Genomic DNA, 23,016 nt, shown 5'->3' on the forward strand with positions numbered 1-23,016 from the left:
GTAATGGAGAGAGGAGGAACAACAACAAAAGAAGAGAGATTAATCGTACAGTACATACATACAGTATCTTCTAAATCGTGATCAGTTGTTTATTGGTTGGCAAACAAGCTTCACTTTTACAACAAATATTAGTAATGAGGTCATTCAACTGTTGAGACCATACAAAATGGATCATAAATTAAAAAAAAAAAAAGAAAAGAAGAAAAAAAGGATAATTCATATTCCGTGCTGCTAATTTACCTCCAGAAAGCCTATGTTACTTAAAATTCCTGTCAAATAAATAAATTTCCTGTTAGGAAAAATAACGAACAGAAGACTTTTTTTTTCTTTTTTAAAATCACTGCAAAGTACTTTTTAGCTCACTATGTGCCAATCTATTTTCTTCTTAACAACTGCAGTACAAGTGCCTAAACCGGGGACCAGACAGAGCCATGAAGGCCCTTCGCTCCTCCAGGGAAACGGCTGTCTCCTGTAAAAGCCCTGCTACGACTATAAAAAAACCCCTCTCGGCTCCTGGATGCGACCCTACGACCTGGCTGAGGGGCTGCTCACCAAAGATGCTTCGCAGGATTATTGTCACGATCGGTTGTGCACTGCCAACGGGGAAGTTTGCCCTGCTCTAGTCTGCCTAAAGGTCTGCCGGCAGTACACCGGGTGAAGAAAGCTATACAGTGAGGAAATAAAAAGACTGACTTGGCTGAAAATAAATGGCGATGGCATTACTAAAAATGGCCCTTAGAAAGTGATCTTCATTTTTTTTTTTTGCCCAATGAGATTTTTTTACCGGGATGGGGAGGGGATGGGGGAAAGGGGTGGTGGAAGAGGCAAAACAACATTAGAAAAGAAAAAAAAAATAAAAAAAAAAGAGGAGTTATGAAAAACCTTGCTCCTACTGGTAGACAAACTTACAAGACCAGCACAACAGAAAAAAGTTCTTTTTTTTTTCCACTACATTAACAGGGACGCAAGTTCTGGAGGAACAGAAAGCAGACTATATGTGCAATGCTAGTATCTGTACATTACATAGAAATTGTTCGCTTCTCTTTTTCTGCCATTAGTTTTTATCATCCGTTAATACAGCAAAACGTAAAATATGCCTTTAGCACAGAATTCTAGGATTCCCTTCTGTCTCATTAAATTTGTTTTTGATTTTTTTTGCTCCCACAGCAAAGGGCGCTGCAGTGAAACCAAGTTGTGAGTGACCAAAACCCATGACGTGATCTGGATTGGTAAGAAAGAGTTTTGCTAGCTTGTTTTTGTGCAGCACTCCCACCTAGATGCGTCATCGCTACTAGTTTCAAATGCACATTTTTGGCCTTTTATTTTTTTTTTTCTTTGCTTTTTTGTTTTTTTTTTCCCCCTCTTTAAATCAGGTCCTCGGTATTAAGAGCAACACAGCATCAAGGATTTTTTAAACAAACACGGCATAACTTGAGAAGGCCACGAAGTGTGCCGTTATCTATCTCTTTCATTAACATAATGAAGTCTGTCTGGAGGGAAGGAGGATGGGGGGAGAAGAGTGGGGGGCAGCAGTTACTGTCCTCTCCGGGCTGGCCTAAAAATTCCAGTAAAAAAAGTCCGAGAGTTTCCTTTTGAACAGCATGAAGATTTAGGAGTACACACAATATTACCACTGTTTGGATTAACTCAGAACAGTAAACCGAGCATTACGGAGGGGCTTTTTGTTGTCTCTTTGCTTAATTTTTGCTGAATCTTCTATAGACTAGTGACCAAGTGAGCGGGTCCTTTTGCATTGCCGTCCGGGGGGGTTCCCTCTTTGTTTGGCGGGACTATAAATCCATCGCTGCTGCCTCGACCTAGCTGGTAGTAAGTGTGTAGCTGATGGACGTGGTTCCTGGAGCCAAGGTTGGGCATGCTTTTGTAATAAACATCGTCGGCATCACCACCGCCGCTTTTGGCTGGCGGGGGATCGGTCTGGGTGCTGGCGGTGACGCTTTCCGTCATGGGCATGCCGGCCAGCGCGGGCATACTGGTGTAGAGAGAATCCCTGTTGGGCGACTGGAGATCGTCCGTGTGCTCGTTGGTCAGCAGGGGGAAAAAGCTCTCACTGTTGTCTTGCGGGATGCGCCGCCGGCTGTAGAGGTGGGGCTGGTGGTTGTCTGCCGAGTACACCCGGGGGGGCAGCAGTGGGGCATCCGACTCCTCGTGGATGAGCTCCAGGCCCAGGCTCTCCTCATGGGTGAAGGAGGTGGCGTCGTCTAGCACGATGGCGTCATCCTCGCTCCCGCCACCCACGCTGTTGACGAGTTTGTTCATCAGGTTGCGGCTCTGCTCACTGGAGCGCTCGTGGTTGTTCAGGTAGGAAGGGATGTAGTTGGAGGTGAGTTCCTTCAGGATCTTTTTCTCGAGGGCATTCTCGGTGTGGTTGTACCCACGGTCAAGGATTTGCACGCAGTTGCTGAGGTACTCGCCGCTGGCGATGCTGTAGCTGTTGCCGTGATTACCATTCAGTGGTAGAGTATCCGTGACACTTGTATCCCTGGCATTGTTCAGAAGCCCCTCTGAAAAACATTACACAAGAGAGGGTGACTTGTACAAACAGGACACTCACGCGGGATGTGCACACTCAAACCCCCTTCCTAGGCTGCCGTGGCTGCTGGGGCTCGGCAGCGAGGACAGCGTCACGGCCAAAATAGGAGGGCGCAGCTCCAGCTAACCGGCTTATGGTCTTCCCACCAAAAAAATGGAAAGCGACATCAAATATGTGACTTGATGCGGCAATAGCCAGCAGGAAGGAATAACCTCTCCTGGCCGGTACCTCCTATGGCTCTTGCACTTTGCTCTATGCATTCCTGGGGGAGCTGAGAAATAGGTGACCCTGAGCTGGTCCCAATTGCCCTGGCTCCAGGCGCTTTGGAGGAAGGGGGCAATTCCTCCCAGCTGAGGGAAAAGTATTTGCAGCCCAAGTTAATCATTACCCAAAATTTGTTTGGGAGTGTATCCTTCCCAGATGAAAAAAATAAACCCGCTCTCCCCTTTTGCTGGGCCGGCTGCCAGGGGAAAGGCATAAGGCCTGAATGGCGGGATTCAGGGATTAGCAAGGCAGAGGCACAAAGTGCTTCCTGGCCCAAGCTTTTTTGGTAGAAGGCTGAATGAACATCTCCCAGCACAAGGGCATGGCCAAAATTATTTACTCCACACTGGCCGGGTGGGGATTTTCTAATACAATCAGTGTTGGAAGCAGCTGCTGTAGGGTCTTGCAAAGCCTTTAAAAATAGCTCCCACTTCACTTGCAAAGTTAGAGCAGAGGGTTCAGTGGAAGGTACAGCAAGTGCCATTGCTGCCGCAGTACAGTGGGGTCAGGGGAAGCTGCGAGGAGTAACGGGGTCTCGGGGTGCATCCCACCTAACTGCCTATCACATCTCTGTAGGTGTCTCAACACCGCCAACATAAGGCCGGAGCTCGGCTCTTTTCCAACACGCTACAGGGGGTGGCGGGGAAGTGCCCTGAGAGCAGCACAAGTGGGCAAGGGAGAAGAAAATCAGGCCCAGCAGTTAAGCCACTACGCTTTCTCTTTTGGGATTACTGGTCTCCTGGGAAGGAGTGCAGGTGTGGGGATGCATGAAATAATGCATCGACCTTTCAGCTAAGGGGTTTGGACATTGCCAAAAAATGGCAAGCAACTCCCAGCAAGCCGCAGTGGATTAGAGGAGCCATTAGCTGACAATTTCAGATGAAACAGTTGCTCATACCATGCTTGGTACATGGCACGTGTACCTTCCGAAAATACAGGATTTGGTCTATATCTGCGATGGAGTAGTCAAGGGCTGGAAAGCACTACTGCATGCTTTCTTCTTGCTTTTGAGTGAAATGCCCCAAAAGTATTGGTCACCTTTTAGGTTTCTGAAGTTTAGAGGGTGCTGCCGCATCCCAGGTTTCCCAACAAATGAGGGAGCTATGCCAAAAAATCAACTAGCCATCACAGACATAGAGCAAAGCCATTGATTTTCACGGTGGAAGCTCTCCAGCCGAGTCATGATGCTTGGGAAGAAATGGAAAGTGAGCATTTTGGGGGGAGGACAGTATGTAATGGGTGACGGGTAGAACAGCATCTGTCTGATGGTCAGGTTGAGTAACGTATGCATTGAGGAGCTGAGTTCTGCGCTTCTGCTGCCAATGCATAGAGCCGGGGTTTGGTGGGGAAATAAAATGGAGGCATTGCAGGTGAGAACAGAGTGGGGTCTGCAATGAAACACGCCGTATAAAAATGCCATGACCTTGCAAATAAAAACGTGAAGTTTTTTAAAAAAAAGCATACACACAGTTATATGAGAAACTATGCTGGGTAAATGATACCACAAAAACGAGAAATAAACAAAGAAAGCATCGACTAATCTCATCTATATATATATATGTACACATACATATATATACACACACATACATACACACGCATACACGTATATATACATATGTATATTCATATTCTTTTGATTTCAAAACTGTGAGATGAATTTCCTTTATTAACTACATCATCTATATGTGATGCAATAAAAGTGAACTAAAAAAAATTACATTTGATATGCAATGTTTAGCTTTACTCCCATACTTGTCTCTCTGTAGGGCTCTAAACGACAGCATGAAGAAAAGGAAAGAAAAAACAACAAGTAAGCTTACAGCGACAGTAGGAGAAACATGAGTAAAAAGCAAATTGATGATATGCAGAAAAGAGAGTTAACAGAAATAATTTCCACTGCCCAGAATACATGAATTTGTTACATGGTTTATTTCATGTTAAAAATATTGACATTTTAGACAGAAAAATTATTTTACGCGCAATATTCAATAGACTACATTTTTATTAAAAAAAATTATCACATTTAAAACGTTTTCCAATGCCACTATAAAATGTTCAGCGTGCAACACAAATCAAGAAATAATGCCTGGAAATTTAAGAAAAGTCTAAAGCTGATAACGGTCATGCTCGAAAAGACAGGCACTGTCAACGTCACTTCCAAAGTCTTAAAATGAATGGCTTTACTTACTGTTAGTTATAATAACCCCTGGCAGTTGAAACTGAAATCCATTTCCTTGCTAAAAATATTTTGCCGTCCATCCTTTGCAACAGTGCTTTGTAAGAGTATGACTTTGCTCGTCACGGGGCTGCTGGCATTTTACAAACTTTGGTAAGTCTGCTCTTTTCTTGACTGAACACATGGCAAACTACATGGACTTTGTTAAAAAATGTAAGAACAGTAGTTTGGATAATGGCATTGCTAAATGAAGCTACTGAGAAGAAAGGGTTAAATCAAGAAGAGCCAGAGATGAGGATGAAGAGCCAGTGAAAACTCTCAGCTTCCCACTTTGCAACGGTCTGTGGCACACTGGGGTTTAACCAGAGCTCGTTAACGGGATTGCTGCCTTCTCTTAAAATTAGCTCTCACGAAAGCAGTTAGGCCGTTTTGAGAAAATCCTGCGTCCGAGAGACTGAGCCAGCGTATGTCCATCAGCTGCCAATGGTGGTGAGCACTCAGCACATGCTGCAGGGCGTCAGACCCCTCACCTACCATCTCTTCCTTCCTCTATGGTCTGTGTCCCATCAAGGAATTGTTTTCGCCACCAGGAAATGGGACTTTGGCCTTTTAGGGTCTGATTCCCCACCTCTTTCCAAGGGATGTTTTTAGGGCTCCCGGGCCCTGGTGAGTCTCTACCGCAGATGGGGCAGCTTCAACTTGAGCAGAGAGGGTATTTTAAAAGATGTAACTGGGGAGGGGGAAAGGAAGGGGTGGACAGGATCAGGCCCCAGGTTTCTGTTCCTGTTCCTGTTAATGAGGCCAGCACCAGAAGTGGTAGATGAAGGTGCAAAAAACCCGTAGCCTTAGTGATGTGGAATGAGTTAGTTGGATGACATTACCTAGCAATGCCCTTACCGCACACCGATCCCAGCCAAGGCATACCCAGAGATGGTGACAGCGTCTACTTTTACAATGCCCTATCATCACTTTAGCATGCCTGCTGGTGCAGCATCCTTCATTCCCAAAGAATTGCCGAGGCCATTAGGCCTGGTTGGTTTTGCTAACCTGTATTTCTGCTGCAGGATCTCCCAATGTTCACAGTTTGTAATTGTCCAGGGACAGTAACCAGTTTGAAAAGCAGTATCTATACCAGTTCTACAGTCATTAATTAACTTGCAGCCTCCTGAAGAGAATGGATTTGGTTCTGCTCCCTCTGAAGTCAATGGCAGAGCTCCAGGGGCTTAGATGGGATCAGTACTGGTCCCACTCTCTTTCTTCATCTCCCACAGATGAAGCCTGGGTAGGTTTCTCTGTTATCCATTTGGCTGTGTTGCACTGAATAGCACTTACAAATCAATTACACTATTTTTGTGGAATAAAATGCTGTTAGCTCAGGTAACTGTATCAGAATCTAGTCTTGAAAATTAGGAGAACATAAGATTATTAAAAAGCATGTAAAACCTTTTTGTCACATTTCTGCCCAAATCACTTGGGTTCATTTGAGGCGCCCAGACCTGAACATCAGGACTTCTCTTAAGCCAAATGCTGACCCAACATTACCTGCTGCAACTTGATTTAAAAGCCCCCCAAACCTCAAAGTTATCATGCAAGAAACTATGCAGAACATCCAAGCTCATTCCGACATTTGCAGTACGCTTAAGTTCTTAAAATTCAGAGTGTTTCATGTTTAATAGTAGCCCTTTCTTACAAAGCGTTTGTGGAAGCAAATTTATCGCACAAAGTTAGCATAGTTTAGGAAATTAATGAACAGCAAAAAGGTCAAACACGTGTGCTTTCCTTGTGCTTTGAATGAAAATACCCTAGTGATACAGTTCAGTATCTATTCCTATCGTAAACAATACGCTGCCTTATAGTACAAAGGGGGGGTTTCCTGCTTGCATTATAACCATCCTTACTTTTCCTTCGAGATCCTTTACTGGAAAGGGGCGCCTTTGCTGGGAGCGGGGAGCTGACAGAGTGCTGACGTACTTGTGCTTGAACGCAGCATTACTCTGTAATGATTCAGCCACCTGGCAGAGCAGAACGGAGCCACCGACAGAGCAGAGCTGGCAGAGCTCCACACTCCCCAGCTCCTCCTCAGGTCCTGCTTAAATGCATCTGCCTTCCCCTGATGGAAGCATCAGGACATCAGCTTACAAACACGGTACCTTCCCACAGCCGGAGCGGAGACAAACACACAGGTGACAAGAGACTGATTTCTATAGCGGAAACCTCTGTTAGGTACAACTGACTCTACCTGTTTGTTTTCCATTCCCGAAAGGAGGATATGCAAGAGCTTCTAGTTTCCCTACTCCTTTTTCTATTCTTTTTTTCTTTCTTTCTAATAGCACATATAAAATGTATTAATGCAAACGGCAAAACATTTCTTAAAATATCTGAGCTCTGTGCTTTGGAGCTGACCTACGCTTCTTGCTTCAGCTGTCATTTTTCTTTGAGATCAAGGGCAGTTTTGCTTTATTTTGCATTTTTTTTCCTGTGCAAGCTGGTGCACCGCTGACCACTTTTCTCTATGCCATTTCAAATGAGAGCAGGTTTGGTGGCAAAGGGCATTTTAGCTTCACTTACCTTCAAAGGTGTTCCTGTTTCTGAAATGAATGGTTTAACAAGGAAATGTGCTGACAACAAAGAGAGGAATGGGTATGTCCAGCAAAATACATATACAAGACCAAAACAATACAAAAACGAGGAGATTAAAAAAAAAAAAAAAAATCAAAATCACTATGAATGTAAGAGGCCAGTTTTAACTAAGTTCATCAGGTTGCCCTAATTCTGACCTGTCTGAAGTACTGCTTTGAGGACCCATTACAAACATAATGTATAGCACTCACCAGGTAAGGGGCAGTTATAACCTGAGAAATATTTAATATGCCATGAGGAGTCCAAGTTTCACTAAGCAAGATTGAAGTGGTCCCTCCCTAACTGCCAGACTTGCAGACGTAACTTCCAATTTGAGGACCTAGATAATTTTTTGCATCACAAGTAAGGGGTTGAAAAGCAAAGACACCTTTCGCTACATTCATGAAACTTACTTCTATTAGCACTATGCCGCAAATCTTTCCTTGCTCAAGCCTCCTGGCTTTGAGAGCATTTATAAACCTTGATCTCAACTTCACAAACACACAAAAGTGCACCTCTTACTGCTTTGTGTTGGTTGTTGGTTTGTTGGGGGAGTAGAGGAGCGGGCAAAGGGAGGTGCCAACTATGCTCCAGAGGAATTTAGTTTATTTAACTCTAATAACTCAAGTTACTGGATGGAAGAGTTCTACTTGCACATAGTCAAATGTACTAATCCAGAAAACACAAAAATTAATCTTAAAAATCTGTTGGTTTTCACAGACAACCTCAAGCTTCAAAAATAGAATAAACACTTAAAAATGCCAAAACCAAAACTATATGTATACACGCATGTTGGTACAAGAACATTACTCAAAAATCTGGGATTAGAGAAAATTTTTCAGGAATGATTGAAAAGCATTTATCTAGAGAGAAATCAAATACACAGATGAAGTTTACAGTTAGAAAATTCGATTTTTGCAAACTATAAGATCTTAAGAACATAAATCAAAATCACTATGAATGCTTTGAGTAGAACTGACCAGGGTCTCTCAAAGTGAATTTGATCACTCATGGAAAAAAAGCCTCCGGAAAATGGAAAGATGCATTGAAATGAAAGGAAGGGGAAGGGATCTTTTTTTTTGTGCCCAGTTCCAAAAAAACAAAGTGTGTGTGCGTGGGGAGCAAAAAGAAAAAGGAAGAAAAAAAAGAAAGGAATGGGCCAAAATAAGCCACAGAAAATGGAATTCTCACTAGAAAAATTAGAGAGAAACTCCAGCACACCTTGTGCGTTGTACATGCTGACAGAAGGGTTGTTATAGACCGCCGATTCCCCGAGCAATGTATTATAAGGGTTGTTAGTGCCATGAGGACGAAGCAGAGCATTGGTTATAAGATGATTAGCCATGGCTCCTGGAGCAGCCCGATAGAAAGACAGAGAAAAAAAAAAACAAAAAAGGTCAATCAGGCAAATGTGGTATTAAAAAAAAGGGAAAAAGAACATTCAGAATGACAACAGTTGAAATAATCCTGATTACAAGCAGCCAGCTAATTAGACTCAGAAAACTGTATGCCACTAAAGCAGAACAGATGTTACTGACGATGCACAAATCCAAACCAATGCAAAAGAAAATGTATCAGAAAGCAGATAAGCTACATTTATGGTGGTTCCCCAGTCACTCGGAGTGTAAGCAAGGCTATGCCCACATGCTTGATACAAAGAAAGAAAGGAAGATGGCAGCCTACACAATGTGGGGGGAAAAACTCTCCAGAAAGTGCCAAATGAATAAAAAAAAATATATAATGACTAACAGAAAACAGCATATTTCAACTCCCACTGTGGGCTAGGATCTGTTTTACCGGTCCTTCACAACACATCTAAAATCAAAAAAGCAGAATTAAAAATAAAGGATGGAGAATGCAGTCTCTCTGAAGGCTCTTGGCACTTTCTCAGAGAGCAGCTGTTTCTCATGTCTCAGAGGGCGAGTTTCACTTCAGCTACAGCTCTAGTACCACCATCAAGCACACCTACAACCACCCGAATCAACTGAAGGCGGCTCCATCAGGCTTTTCTATCAGGAGCGAGAGCAGCCACAGAGACGCACGTTTCGAGGCTCTCCATTTGCCCCACTCCCGGACCTCTTTGCTGTTGTTTCCAAGCTCAGCCAGCAGCTGTCCTCCTGCTTTGGTTTATCCTTTGGAGTCGGCAGCCTCTGGACTTGTGCTTTTCAGGATGGTCATGGCTTGGCAGGTAGCTGCCAAGACCTACTGTGATTCCTGTCACAGGCATCAACCCATGAAGCAAAGCCTTTCCCACACCTTTTAGCTGACCTACAGGACCAAAAAAACCCATTAAGCCCTTGCTCTGAATCTCCTCTGGGATCCAAAAAGATGACCGACTCAAAAACTTGCCCCAGAGCCCTTCCCACTGTCATTGGTAGAGACCTAGAGCAGGAATACTCAAGGACACACCATGGTTTTTACCTCCCAGGCTGATCTGTTAAGACAAAACCTTTCCACCAGGAAGGTAAGTCTTTGGTGGGGCAACTAGAGCTAGCCAGGACAGGGCTGTCAGAGGGCTCAGGTTACCTGGCTGTCACCAACATCTGATAGCCCTAACCCAAACAAGTGACCGAAAAGCCAATCCCCAAACCCAGCAGGGATGCCTTTGTCAATGGCTGGGGCATGGAGACCCCATTTGCCTCTTTTAGGGGTGGAGGTGGCCCCGTGGCATGGTGGACGCAGTCTATGCGAGGCATATGGGGTGCTGGGTACAATCTCTTCTCTGCAGCTCATTACCTGATTTTTCTTTTCTTTCTTTTTTTTTGGATGGAGATGCTGAGGATACATAAGCCCCAAGGGCCTCTGGCTGGTACAAATCCCTTTAGCAGTGAGCTCTCTGAAAGCTCACACCTACCAATTATTTTAAAAAAAAGCAAAAACTGGCCAAATACAAGGCTAGGAGAAGACCTCCAGAGCTGCCTCCTGCGGTGCTCATATGCTGGCCTGGCTCCATTTCCCGTGACGGCGTTTCTCCATGTCTGCGCAGGTAGAGGAGAGAGCAGACCCCTCTCCCGCCTCTCCCTCATCCTCCCCCAGCCCTTCCCAGCCCCAGGCGTATGGTTTTAGTGGATCACTTAATCGGTCTTTTGAGCACAGGACAAAGTAGAAGGCGGCGCTGTATGGGGGCTGCATGCCAGGGAGGCTCCTCAACACATGCAGCTGGAAAAAAAAGACTTGTATTCTCTCACCTGATATTTTTGGCTATGCTGATGGAAAGCAAGATGAACTGCTGTATTTGGAAATAAGGAAACAAAGCTGTCTCCTGTAAGAAAACATTATATGAACGCTTAACTAAGTAACCTTGAATGTAACTAATAGGTAAATGAGTCAATTCTTTCTTTCTGGTAATGTATTTTCCATCAATCTCATGTACATCTGGGATGAGGGACCGCAGGAACCACTTCTCTTCTTCCACTGGTTTTATACCAGCGTGAGTACTAAGTCCATTAAAATTGTTTCTGCTTTCATCCCTCTTTTAATCAAGCTGGGCCATAAAAGATTCAAAAAGGGACTCACTTTTATACAGGTAATGGGAATGTCCGGAGTTAATGCCAGCCATAGATTCAGAAGTGATATAATCCTCCCATTTGAGATTTAACCCAATCTCCAACTTGGTCCCTATGGGATTTGACACGGAGAAGAATACACCCGCCACATGCTTTTGAACGCTATAGCTTTAGGCGTCTTTAAATGGCAACTGCCAGAAAGAGCATCTCACCTGATACATCCCTGTCTGATCTTGTCTAGCAATCCCTAGCAGGTGGGAACGAGCTGATCCTGCCACAGCTGAGCATGTCAAGCTGTTTCACATGGGGGATGCTCTTGCCACGTGATGAGAGAGAAGAAGGGACTAATCTGTGTCAGCACTTAATGCTTCACTTGCTTACGTTGGCTGGTGTGGTGGGCTCTGAAGTGAGCTAAATTCATGCAAACCTGGCTCTTTTGGGCTGTTACAAACTAGATAGTTTCTGGCAACTTTTAATGCAGATACATGATTCTGACTATAAACTTGGCAAAAAGTTGAAAATACAGAGTAAGTAATTTTTGCACTCTCAGGTGTGTAAAAGAGGGGGGCTTGGTACAACAAAACAGCCACCTGTTCCTGTATGCAGCTACTAAGCAAAAATACACCATCTTCTGCCTTCCTCTCCCTTGACTGCAGAGGGCATTAAGATTTTTTAATTTACTGATCAAAAAGCCACTTTTGATGGCAGTGCTGAATAAGTCTCCTGATGCAAATCCAGAACAAACACACTGCTAACACGTTCAGCCACCTTTCAATACTTTCAGAAACTCAGCTGGGCCCTAAGTGCTCTGCAACAGCTCCCCATCATGGTGCGCTGGCCACCGCAAACTTCACACTCTCTGCAGGTCACAGTAAATGTAACCTTTGACATCTTAAAACCAAAATGATACCTCCTTTGTGTTCACTAATTTGGGCTCTTGTTTCACCCTAACTGCTTTAAAGCTGCAACATTCCCAGCCTCAAAAGATACTGAGAGAGAAGGACTGCATTCAGGCTCCAAAGAACCTACAGTTAAAGCGTTTGATAAAACAATAATACACCAAACAAATCCCCATTATTGGGTTTCTCTTTCCCGGGAGGGAGAAAGAAAAAGGTAACACCAGCCATACATTTTTAAGTATCATCCTGCCTTTTTCATAACACTTTATCATTGCTATAGCAACCAACAGGGCTATTAGGAAGGAGCGGATTAGGTCTGCAGACAGGCACAAGCAGAAGGAGCGGGTAGACTACCAAACTGTGACCCTGTTTGCATGAAAATTGCCTTAGTAATAAACAGCCAACAAAAACCCAATAAAGCAAGCACGGGCTGAAAGTATCATGCTCTCCCAAAATACCACGAGAGAAAGCAGAGAGGCTTATTCTGCAGCCCCACGTGCGGGTGCGCAGCAAACACCAGGCACCAGGGCTGTGATTGCAAAGGTCAATGCATGTCTGGGGATCCAAAAAGCAGAAAGAGCAGGGCTGCGGGTGCCCATTGACCTCCCTGAATCTCCTCCCTGGCAGGGCGCTCTTGGGATGTGACCCTCGGCAGCTGTCTGGCTCGGTGTTGGCGATGTGCCTAATATACTCAGCAAGCAGCAGTTGTTCATCGTTTATTTTTATTTATTCACTTATGGCTGGATCCTTGGCTCTCTGCATCTGTGGTGTGACACCAATTTCTCCCCGCAAATCCCACAGCCCTGTGTCATCCTTGCTTCCCTACATTTCAGCAGTAACGTTGCCTACACAAATCCCTTCTTTGCCATCTTCCGAAGCACCTGAGCTCAACACACAGCCAGCACTCTTTATTTGCTTTGGTTAGGGTGACTGCCTTCAACTCAGCTGCGTTGAAACACCTTTGGGTCTGCTAGTGAAAGGTACCCTATTGAAAACAAATGCACTCTGTTTCCAAACCCCTATTGTGCTGTGTATACGTGGGAGCATGAATTTTGGGTTGGAAAAAAGATGGGGCTTCGAACACACAGGTTCACCTGGGCATCTCCTTGTTTAGTGCGATGAGATCATCACAACCAGCAAACATATTGAACAGCAGAACTCACACCTCTACAAAAATATTCCCTACAACCACACCAGTATAACTACAGTCCCAAGTCTCCTTGCTTCCACTGATATTCAACCAAAGATTAAAGTTCAGCGCAAAACACAGCTACCAGGCCAGCTCTGATATCCAAAATGACATTCAAATTCAGGTTGCTAGCAATGCCAGTGCTCAGTTCAAGGTTTCCCATTGCTGGATTTCCTCAAGTGAAGGATTTACAGACTGTGTTCGCGAGGAGACAGGAACGACAAAACTCTTACAGAACGCAAGTGTTAGATGGGTAATACACAGATGCTCCTGTCCCTCTCACAGCATTGGGGATCCTCATGATCCAAGTACCAAAGTTCTATACTTTCTTACCGGCTTTAAAAAGCTATGAAAAGGCATAGCCTGTGCTCAGGGTGCAGGGGGAGATCTGGAGGGTTGCACTTTTGACTTGCAAACTGAGAAAATCTGACAGGGAAACCAACCAGGACAAAGCAAAACTCCCACAGTTTTTACCATCACTGTAAGCACACAGAGAGGATTCAGATGGCTACAGTCAGCTGCTTTGTGCGCCCGAGGAAGTAGGTATTATTTTAATGACTATGCAACCAAATTGTGCCTTTTTCTTCCCTTTCTAAGACAGAAATTCATGTCCTTGATGCAGGGTAACACTGAACATAGAAATAACTTTTTGGAAGAGTTTGGTGTTATGACTGTAAGGGAAAACTGCACCTTGTTAAACACAGGTAGGATTTATCCACCCACTGAAAGCAAAGGATGAAAATGATGATGACAAGCACATGTTGCCAGACTCTAGACTGCATCATTCAGGAACGAAATTCAAATAATGTCTCATGGGCAGCTGGCTGACAAAGCCACACAAAGGCATTTAGGTTAACTTGCATCATCTCCATGGTCTACCCAACAGGAAGGGAAATGGATCCAACTGCTCCTCCAGACTTTCTGAAAAATAACATCATTCAGTGTGGCTCTGCCAGGCTGAAATGGCTTGAGCAGCACTGCTTTAGCTGGGATCATCTGTCCACATAGGTAACAACGCCCTCGTGTATCTTCTTTGTCTTTGGGTCTTTCCAATCACATGCCAAAATCAGCTCTATCCTTGCTACGTGCATTGTAGTAGGGTGGAAGCTCACTGGGGCTGGGGAGATTTTCCCCACTGACCAGCAGACTTGACAAAAGTGCTGTGTTGCTGAGAGAGAAGACCAAACCAGTTAACAAATTTCATTGGATGAACTACTGAATCAGCTGAATGCTTCAAATATGTCCATACAAAAATCAGTATTTTCCAAATTAAATGTTTCACATTTTGTTCCAAAAGAGTGGCTTGTATGAAAGCTGACTTTGACTTTTTAGATGATGTCATTTTTCATTAGAATAGAAACAAAAATAAATAGCTTACAGAAAGCACATCTGAGTCATAACAAAATATTTCATTGCCTCTGACCCAGAAGTCCAAAAATGTAGTTTTTCTTGGGCTTTTTTTTTGTTTGTATTCAGAATAAAGAAATCGTAACAAAAGCATGTACTGCTGTGTTTTCAGTTAACCTTAGCATTTTCTCCCCATTTTGCCAACCATGCAGCTCCCTTCCCGCAGGGCTAGGGCATAGTGCTGTACCCTTGCCTGCTCTGCCTCCTTGAAGCATCCAACTTATCTTGCTGTTCACAGCCACCATAAATCAAGTCCCTCAACTTCTTGCACTTCATATACTTGACTTCAGACCACCCTGCAGAGACAAGTGACAGACAGAGAGGACACGGACCATTCCCTGAAGGTACTGCGGTGCCTGAGCTATCAGGGAACACAGTTGAGCCCAGACACCAACAATATGGTTAGAGATGAATCCTCTCCTAAGTGTCCATTAAAAAAACCCCACAACATATGTTGCCTTACCCTAACTGTAGTAAATAACTCATCTCCTTAACTCAAATGTTACTGAAATGGCCTCTCTGCACTGATTTCAGTTTATAAATTCTGGCTGGTTCTGTACATCACTTAGCATTAACTTACTTATTCCACTTTACTTCTGGGGAAAGAAAATACAGGTTTGTAGGAGTCAAAGCTCTAGTCTTCTTTGTGGCTTTCCTTACCAGCATTCAGTAGTGTCCTTTTCTATGTTACAGGCAAAGTTTTCAAGTATTTAAAGAATCCTGGTCTTCCACGTGTTCGCTTGCAATTTATTCCAACGATGAATGCAATTATGAAAAGTGAAATCGCACATATTTGCTGGAGGACAACAGGTACTTTCAGCATTTTTCCTGGTTCCCTCCAACAAATGCTCCGATGTTTAGATTTATTGAGCTGTGTTCTTATAATAGCCAACAGGATTCAGTTAATAAACTTCAATAAACCTCCCTATTAAATTTCTCTCAAATAGGTTTGTTGTCACTTGCAGCATCTAATCTATTCATTGAGAAGCTATTAATACTGACTGCAGTGAAATGGAGTTTCAGCAAATGAGGTTGTTAAGCTCTGGGCCATCTTCTGCCAAATGAAACATCCTGAGCCTTTATGCAGAGACAGGGGAGAGAAAGTATTTCTTTGCCCCTTTTTTCCTTCCTTTCTTCTGCAATGATTTCAGATGAAAAACCTCTGCTGGATTATAATCTGCAGGCCATGTTCAAAACACACAGCTAGACTACATAAATTTATAAATATTTGCCCATTAACTGATTCCTTCTCAACTGCCTGGAGCAGAAACATTGTCCCAGGATGGAACCTTTCTTTTTACTACCATTACCCCATCCAAGGATTTATACCTCATGTACCTCGAATATAGAAACATGCGTTGTTGTGATGAACAAGTTAAGTCCATCTGGCAGCCAATCACAAGTGGTGTTCCCCAGGGCTCAGTATTGGGGCCAGTTCTGTTTAACATCTTTATCAATGATCTGGATGAGGGGATTGAGTGCACTCTCAGTAAGTTTGCAGATGACACCAAGCTGGGTGGAAGTGTTGATCTGCTTGAGGGTAGGAAGGCTCTACAGAGGGATCTGGACAGGCTGGATCGATGGGCCAAGGCCAACTGTATGAGGTTCAACAAGGCCAAGTGCTGGGTCCTGCACTTGGGTCACAACCCCATGCAACACTGCAGGCTTGGGGAAGAGTGGCTGGAAAGCTGCCCAGAGGAAAAGGGACCTGGGGGTGTTGGTTGACAGCCGGCTGAATATGAGCCAGCAGTGTGCCCAGGTGGCCAAGAAGGCCAACGTCATCCTGGCTTGTATCAGAAATAGTGTGGCAAGCAGGACTAAGGAGGTGATTGTCCCCCCATACTCAGCACTGGTGAGGCCACACCTCAAATACTGTGTTCAGTTTTGGGCCCCTCGCTACAAGTAGGGCATTGAGGCACTGCAGCGTGTCCAGAGAAGGGCAATGAAGCTGGTGAGGGGTCAGGAGCAAAAGTCTTACGAGGAGCGGCTGAGAGAATTGGGGTTGTTTAGTCTGGAGAAGAGGAGGCTGAGGGGAGACCTTATCACCCTCTACAGCTGCCTGACAGGAGGGTGTAGCGAGGTGGGTGTTGGTCCCTTCCCCCAAGTATCAGGTGATGAGAGGAAATGGCCTCAATTGCACCAGGGGAGGTTTAGATTGGATATTAGGAAAAATTTCTTTACTGAAAGGCTTGTCAGCATTGGAACGGGCTGCCCAGAGAAATGGTCGAGTCCTGTCCCTGAAGGTATTTAAAAGATGGGTCAATGTGGTGCTTAGGGACATGGTTTAGTGGTGGACTTGACAGGGCTGTGTTAACGGTTGGACTTGATGATCTTAAAGGTCTTTTTCAACCTAAACGATTGTATGATTCTATTATCCCTAATTGTTCCTGCTTATGCTTATTTCTCACTAGACCTGAGTTCTTACTCAAGATGTGTGGAGAGCCCTGCCTATGGTGGAAATTGGGCCATACTTAATAGGAATCTATGCAAGCAGCTATGCTTTCTTCTTTCCTCCTTCACAGTCATCATATTAAGATTGCTCTGCAGCAATACTCTGCTGGATCTAATACTCCCCAAAGCCTGCTCTGATTTCAGAAATTGCCTTGCCCTTACTTTTCCTCTTTAAATCTGATCCACCTAATGACTGAACTTCCAATTATATGGCTGTCAATCCTAAAATCAAAGCCAGTTCATAATATCTCCCAAAGGAAGAATGTCACGTCGCTCACTGAAATCACTGCAACAAATCTCAGCTAACTCAGTCCCAGGCAGCAGAGAGGCAAAATAAACCAGAAGACAATCGACAGTAGGATTCATTTTGCACGTAGGCAGAAAAAGGAGTTAAATTCCCTAAGTTTTGATCCTCGATGCAGAAAATCATAATTTTCCTGGCATAAAATGTATGGCTGATTGAAAAAAAAAACCAAGAGGAAAAAGAAAAAAACAGCAGAGGCAATTTGCTAGTCCAAAAGGATGCTGAATTTCCCTTAAAAACAGTAAAAACTCCTCTGCTGTCATCTACCTGGAATTTCTCTCTACTTCATACGTGATTATCAAGATGGGTCATTTTGAGGCCAGATGCTGACATTTAGCCAAACCAACAGTCGCTTAACAGGGCTGTGGAGATTTATAGCTTGCAAACAGCAATTCCTCCTTGCTGATTCAGTGCAACTGCATGTGGACTACTCCCTCCAAACACGCCCTCCATCTGGGCAATGGGCCCCAGGCAGGGGTATCCGTGGGGTCAGGGGAGGATGTGTGTAGTCTGTAAGGGTTATGAAAGAGGGAACAGGAAAAGCAGAAGGGCTCGGGGGATGAAACCAAAGAGCTTCATCAGGAAAACACCAGTGGTGATGAGATGGAGAAGGAACAGCCTCCTACACTGGGTAAAATCTCAAAGTCCTGATACAAGTCGACCATGCTATTTCTTTTGCCGGCTCTCCCCAGTGTTGTGAGCACTGCTACAAGCATCTGTGGTGCTGGGACAGCAAGCACTCTTGAACACTGATCTCCCTGGTGAAAAGCAGAAGCTGCAGTGCTTGAGAAACTGTGGCTGGATAAGATGCTAGAAAACAGCCTCCAGGCTCGCTCTGGATTAGCAGGGAGTTGCTGCCAGGGTCTCTCACCCTGCTTCTCACCCCTTGATTTTCACCAAACAGCCAGGGAACGCTTACACAGCTCTGAAAACCACTATCCCGCTTCTCAAGCAGCAGCCTGGACCGAAGAGGAATAGAAACTGAACTTCTAATCATACTCCAGAGGCAGGAGGACAGTGGCATTGCTGTTGCCATTTGTGGCTAAACCAGAGGCCTCCCAGGCTCCAGGACTGATGAATCCCTTGAAACAAAGACTAAGTTTCACAGGACTGCAGGCTTTGCTAGCCAGTGGGAAGGGAGATGCTCGAGGGCAAGGATAGCTGCATCCCTCAAGTTCAGCAACAGTGAGCAATACTGAGCAAGGACAGTGTTAAGCACCGACACTGCAAAAAGGATAGGTTCTGGGGAAAAGTGCCATGTCTTAGATTCAAAGCAATGATGACAAAGAAATAAGATTTCCACATTGGCAGATGATGATCTCTGAATTCTCACAGAGGCTTGCTGCCCCTACCAGGGCCATCCCGGGCTCAGCTTTGAAAAGTCCTCTGCATTTACCTCCAGAAAACCCTGAGCATCACTGAAAACAGAGCACAAAGCATTTAAAGCATCTCCAGAGGAAGCTCAGATTTAAACAGATGCACCTCTTGTTCCACATCGCATCCCCAGTCATGCAGTGATGGTACTCATAAGAGCAAATGTCTGCAGGAGACAGATACTTTTGTTTAGTCCAATTATTTTTGAACTGTTTAGTGCTCAGAAGACAAAAGAATGCAAAGTATTTTTATACCCAGGAATATTTTGGTGAGTTCCCTCTAGGCATCTGCAGATGCATTCACGAACAAGGAAAGCAACCGTGGGCACCTTGGACAACTTGGGAGTCTGCTGTGCTGAACCTGCCTATCCCAGTACCATAACAGGAACCAGAATAAAAGAAAAAAAAAGTGATCTGGCAAACTTGAAAACATGTTTAAAATTGCATTGGTCATCACTAACTCTGCCTGCCAACCTGCGTGTTCTTACAGCCACAACCTGCTAATTTAAAATGAAAAAATGCTTACACCATAAAACCATCTTTCTGAAAGACATGACATGAAAACTGACTGACTTCACAGCAGAAACTGGGGCACTGCCCACAAGAACCATCGGTGTTACTCAGAGCAGGTAAGAAGTGTTTAGACAGACTGTAATAGATCAGTTGATGGTGCCCTCTGAATATCCTATCAAGATGAGTAGCGGCATTTCCACCTCTCCCAGAGCTTGGCTGCTTGCTATTTGTTTTATATGCAACATAAATTCAGCAGAAATCTGACTGTCACACTGGTCACATCAATCTATCAAGGAGCAAACGAGCATCTTGAGAAAGACTGACACATGACAACAATAGCACTTCCATGGTCCAAATTTCCACCTGCTTTCTGCTTCATCTAGGCACCAGCAGCAAAGGGTCAGCGTTGCAAATGGGCTACAGTGAGCAGCAACTGCTCTTTGAAGTGTACCAGGGATGGGGTTTGAGATTCTTGGGGGAATCTTGACTATTTTCCTTTTTCCATTTTGCTTTTTTCTTTCTTTTTTTTTTCTCCTCCTCTGCTTGTCCCTCCTTTTAATCACGCGAAACTCTATCTACCCTGCTTTCACTGCTGCATTGCCAAGTTATGGCCAGACCATGACACCCACCACCTCTGCAGAGAGCTAAACCAAAGCGTCTTCATCTCGCAACACTGAGACATATCCAGCAGCCCCTGTCTCTCAGCAGAAAGAGAAGATCTGGGGAGAGCAACCCAAACCTGACTCGCTGTAGCACCCCAGTGCTAACCCACAGCTCCTGTCTTCTGGAGTGACAATCTCCTACCAAAGGAAGAATTTCACTTTCTCCTGTGTTTTCTGAATAACTGCTTCCTAAAAACGCAGGATAATACGGCCACCTGAAGATAATTTAAAACCTCACCCACCCTCCCTGCAACACACACAGTCGTCCCTGCTGAGTTAACAGCGCAGATACGATTTCAGCCTGGAAATCACAGCTTAATTATATTTTTGGGTGGGTGGGAGGAATTTGATGGGAGATTTCATTTAGGAAACAATCAGGTCTCGGTTGGGTTAGAAATCAGGATATTAATGTTCTTCATTTTAATTTTCTTCTGTGACTCAGATTCCCACTGTTTGAATTTGAGCTCAATTTGTTCTGTTCATTATGAAGAAATCCACATGAATTTGACATTAAACTGATTATCTCTGAAAACAGTAGCAATAATTTCCCTTTTTCCTGTGTACGTTTCAGATTAAGTCTTTGTGGTTGATATAAAAACGCAGGGGAGAAATAATAAAGCAAAGGGAAATCAAGTATTTATTCTGGAGCGCTACTTAGAAGCTGAGAGATGCAACAACACTTATGCATTTGGGAAGAAAAAGCAAAGGGCAGGGACAAACAATACCCTCATTTCTATTTCCCATTTCAGCCCATTTTAATGGGAACAAACAGGGAGTGAAAATGACTTTCCTAGCCAGGAATAATATCTGGTGTGCCAATACTGGGGATCTTCAGGCTTTTTGATGACTGTTTGATGGAGTTTGCTGGCAAACCCCATGAACAGACCCTTAGGGCCACAAGGATGAATTCATATTTAAGACTCACCATCCTGCAGTAAGAGCTCCAATCCTGCACCACCTTTTGGGGTCCTGATGACCCTAAGGCCTTAGTGGCCCCGATAAGACCCACCAGGGACCCCCACCCCCTTCTCAGCCCTGGACACCAGTCCTTGCCTTGTGTCTGTCGCCTGGCTGGACCTTGGACTGGGTTGTAGCTTGGTTTCCAGCCCTGTCTCTGCCAACATACCCTGCTGCTCTGGGCTGGATCCTGGACCTAGTTCATCCCCTCACCTTGTCCAGGGCTGTGGATGGACCCTGCTACCAGCACCCAGCTTTGTCTGCTGGCTTAAGCCCCTGTGGGACCATGCCCTGTCAGTGAGAGTGTGGCTTGTGCTTGACTTCCCCTCAGATCCCAGCTCTTCTCCCTCATGAAACAGCTTCTGCTCTTACAGCTCCCTGGTGTTTTTTTGTCCTTCAAACAAATGTAGCAGGAACGCAGACCACCAAGAAATCCCTCCAGGAGACCTCTGTGGATGAGGGTGGTGGGGACAGTGTGCAGCACTTTGGGGGTGAGGGGACATAAAGCATATAATACATATAGCCAAAAGACAAGAGGTGCATATACTATGTTTGCATAGCAAGATTGCTATTGGAATAAATTATTAAACTTGCTGTCTAGTTTGTAAGCCAGCACTCAGAGCATTACAGCGGGAGTACAGCATTTGACTCAACACAACAGACTTCTGGAGTAGTTTCTATTTTCAAGGAAATCTGGTGGCTTTACTCCTAGCCCATTTATTTCCCCAAAGAGGGAAAAACTATTAAGATACAGTAAATATTTGCCATGACTGAAGATACAGTTCCCCTTATCTGCTAACTTGAATGGATATACATAGCTCCATCAGTGCATTTTCCTATAATAAAGCACTGTCTCATACCAGTGACAAACTCTTCTTTTCATCTGCTGCTCTTGAGCTTCACCAAAACAAGGAATACCCCTTTCTTTAACAGATAACTTCCATTTTTCCTCTGGAAAAAAAATCACCCCTCCCCCGACTTGAAAACCTGAAGGGTAACAAAGTGATGATTTTTTTTTTCTCTCAGTTGTCTCTTATCTAAAGAGATACAGTAATTACTGTATTATCTCTCACCCAAGACATGGATAAAAATAGGCTGGAGTCGCATTGCTGTTTCATGCTTGTTTTCAAGGCTGTCTGAGCTATCCAAGTGCTTTTTGACAGTAATGCTCCAAAGGTGCAAACAGACCTGTCCCTCACGCTCCCGAGGTGGCCACTTGGATGTACCCAAATCTTGGGCCTGTGCTGCACCACCAGAGCCCAGCAGTGCTCATGCTCACAGCGGTCCCCTGCAATCCACTCCTCTTGCCATCAGCACCGTGCTGAGAGAGATCTCCATTTCCCTTGCTTGCTCCATCCGCAGGTACAGCACACATCCATGATTAGATTACCGAAGCGTAAGTACAGCAGAATTGGAATAACAGTAATGCTGTTAATTGCTCTTATACTCTAGCTCTTTTTAAAAACTGTCCTTAGCCCAAATACCAAAAAATCTGTTGTTACAACCAAGCAGACACCTGCTCCGCTTTCTCCTCAGGAACCTAACACAAAGGAAAACTCTGCTGCTTTCCCTTCGCACCTTCTACTTTTCAGTCTTCAAAGCAGTAAGTTTTAGCAAACAGTCCATCCTACATTCATCCCTTTTGGTCCAGTTTTTCAGCATTGCACCCAAGTGTCTGTATCAAGACCACTTACACCAAACTCCCCACAGGCAGAGGGAGATTTGTTTTTTTCTACTCATGAGGTAAGCAGCTTGGTTCAGCTTTTACACCCCTTCAAGTTTTCAGCAGTGGGAAATGCAGAGCACAGGATGGATGTGAAATAGATAGCAGAAATATCCAGCCAGACACATGATGGGAAAAACTGGGCAAGGCTGAGGAGTGGGAGTGCAAGGAGCTGGAATTCCCCTGGATCCTGAAACAGAGTCCATGACCATGGGGTGGGCTGGCATGCTCTTCATTAGATGGTAGAAGAGGAAATCCACAGCCGGTTTCTATTCCCTTCCTCCTGTGGTATAACAACCCCCAATCCACACCATTACTAAGCCATAACGAGCAGCATGGGGAAACAAAGCCTGAAACATTTTGGACTAATCTGTAATTAGACACTACCTTTGGGAAATATCTGAAATGGTCGTGTCTGT

The 23,016-nt window shown here is 44.5% G+C and overlaps 1 protein-coding gene across 1 annotated transcript in view; it reads right to left on the minus strand.

Moving 5' to 3' along the window:
• Positions 1 to 1,716: 1,716 nt before the first annotated feature.
• ADGRL3 (adhesion G protein-coupled receptor L3) overlaps positions 1,717 to 23,016 on the minus strand; it is a 271,134-nt gene continuing 249,834 nt past the window's right edge. Inside the window, exons 22-24 of the mRNA XM_035902812.1 lie at positions 8,835 to 8,963; positions 4,571 to 4,588; positions 1,717 to 2,522 (exon numbers count right to left, since the gene is read on the minus strand). Of these exons, the coding sequence (XP_035758705.1) occupies positions 1,717 to 2,522; positions 4,571 to 4,588; positions 8,835 to 8,963 (953 nt within the window). The remainder of the gene's footprint in view (positions 2,523 to 4,570; positions 4,589 to 8,834; positions 8,964 to 23,016) is intronic.

This window comes from Egretta garzetta, unplaced genomic scaffold, assembly GCF_000687185.1.
Source record: "Egretta garzetta isolate BGI_Z169 unplaced genomic scaffold, ASM68718v1 scaffold89, whole genome shotgun sequence".
NCBI lineage: Eukaryota > Metazoa > Chordata > Aves > Pelecaniformes > Ardeidae > Egretta > Egretta garzetta.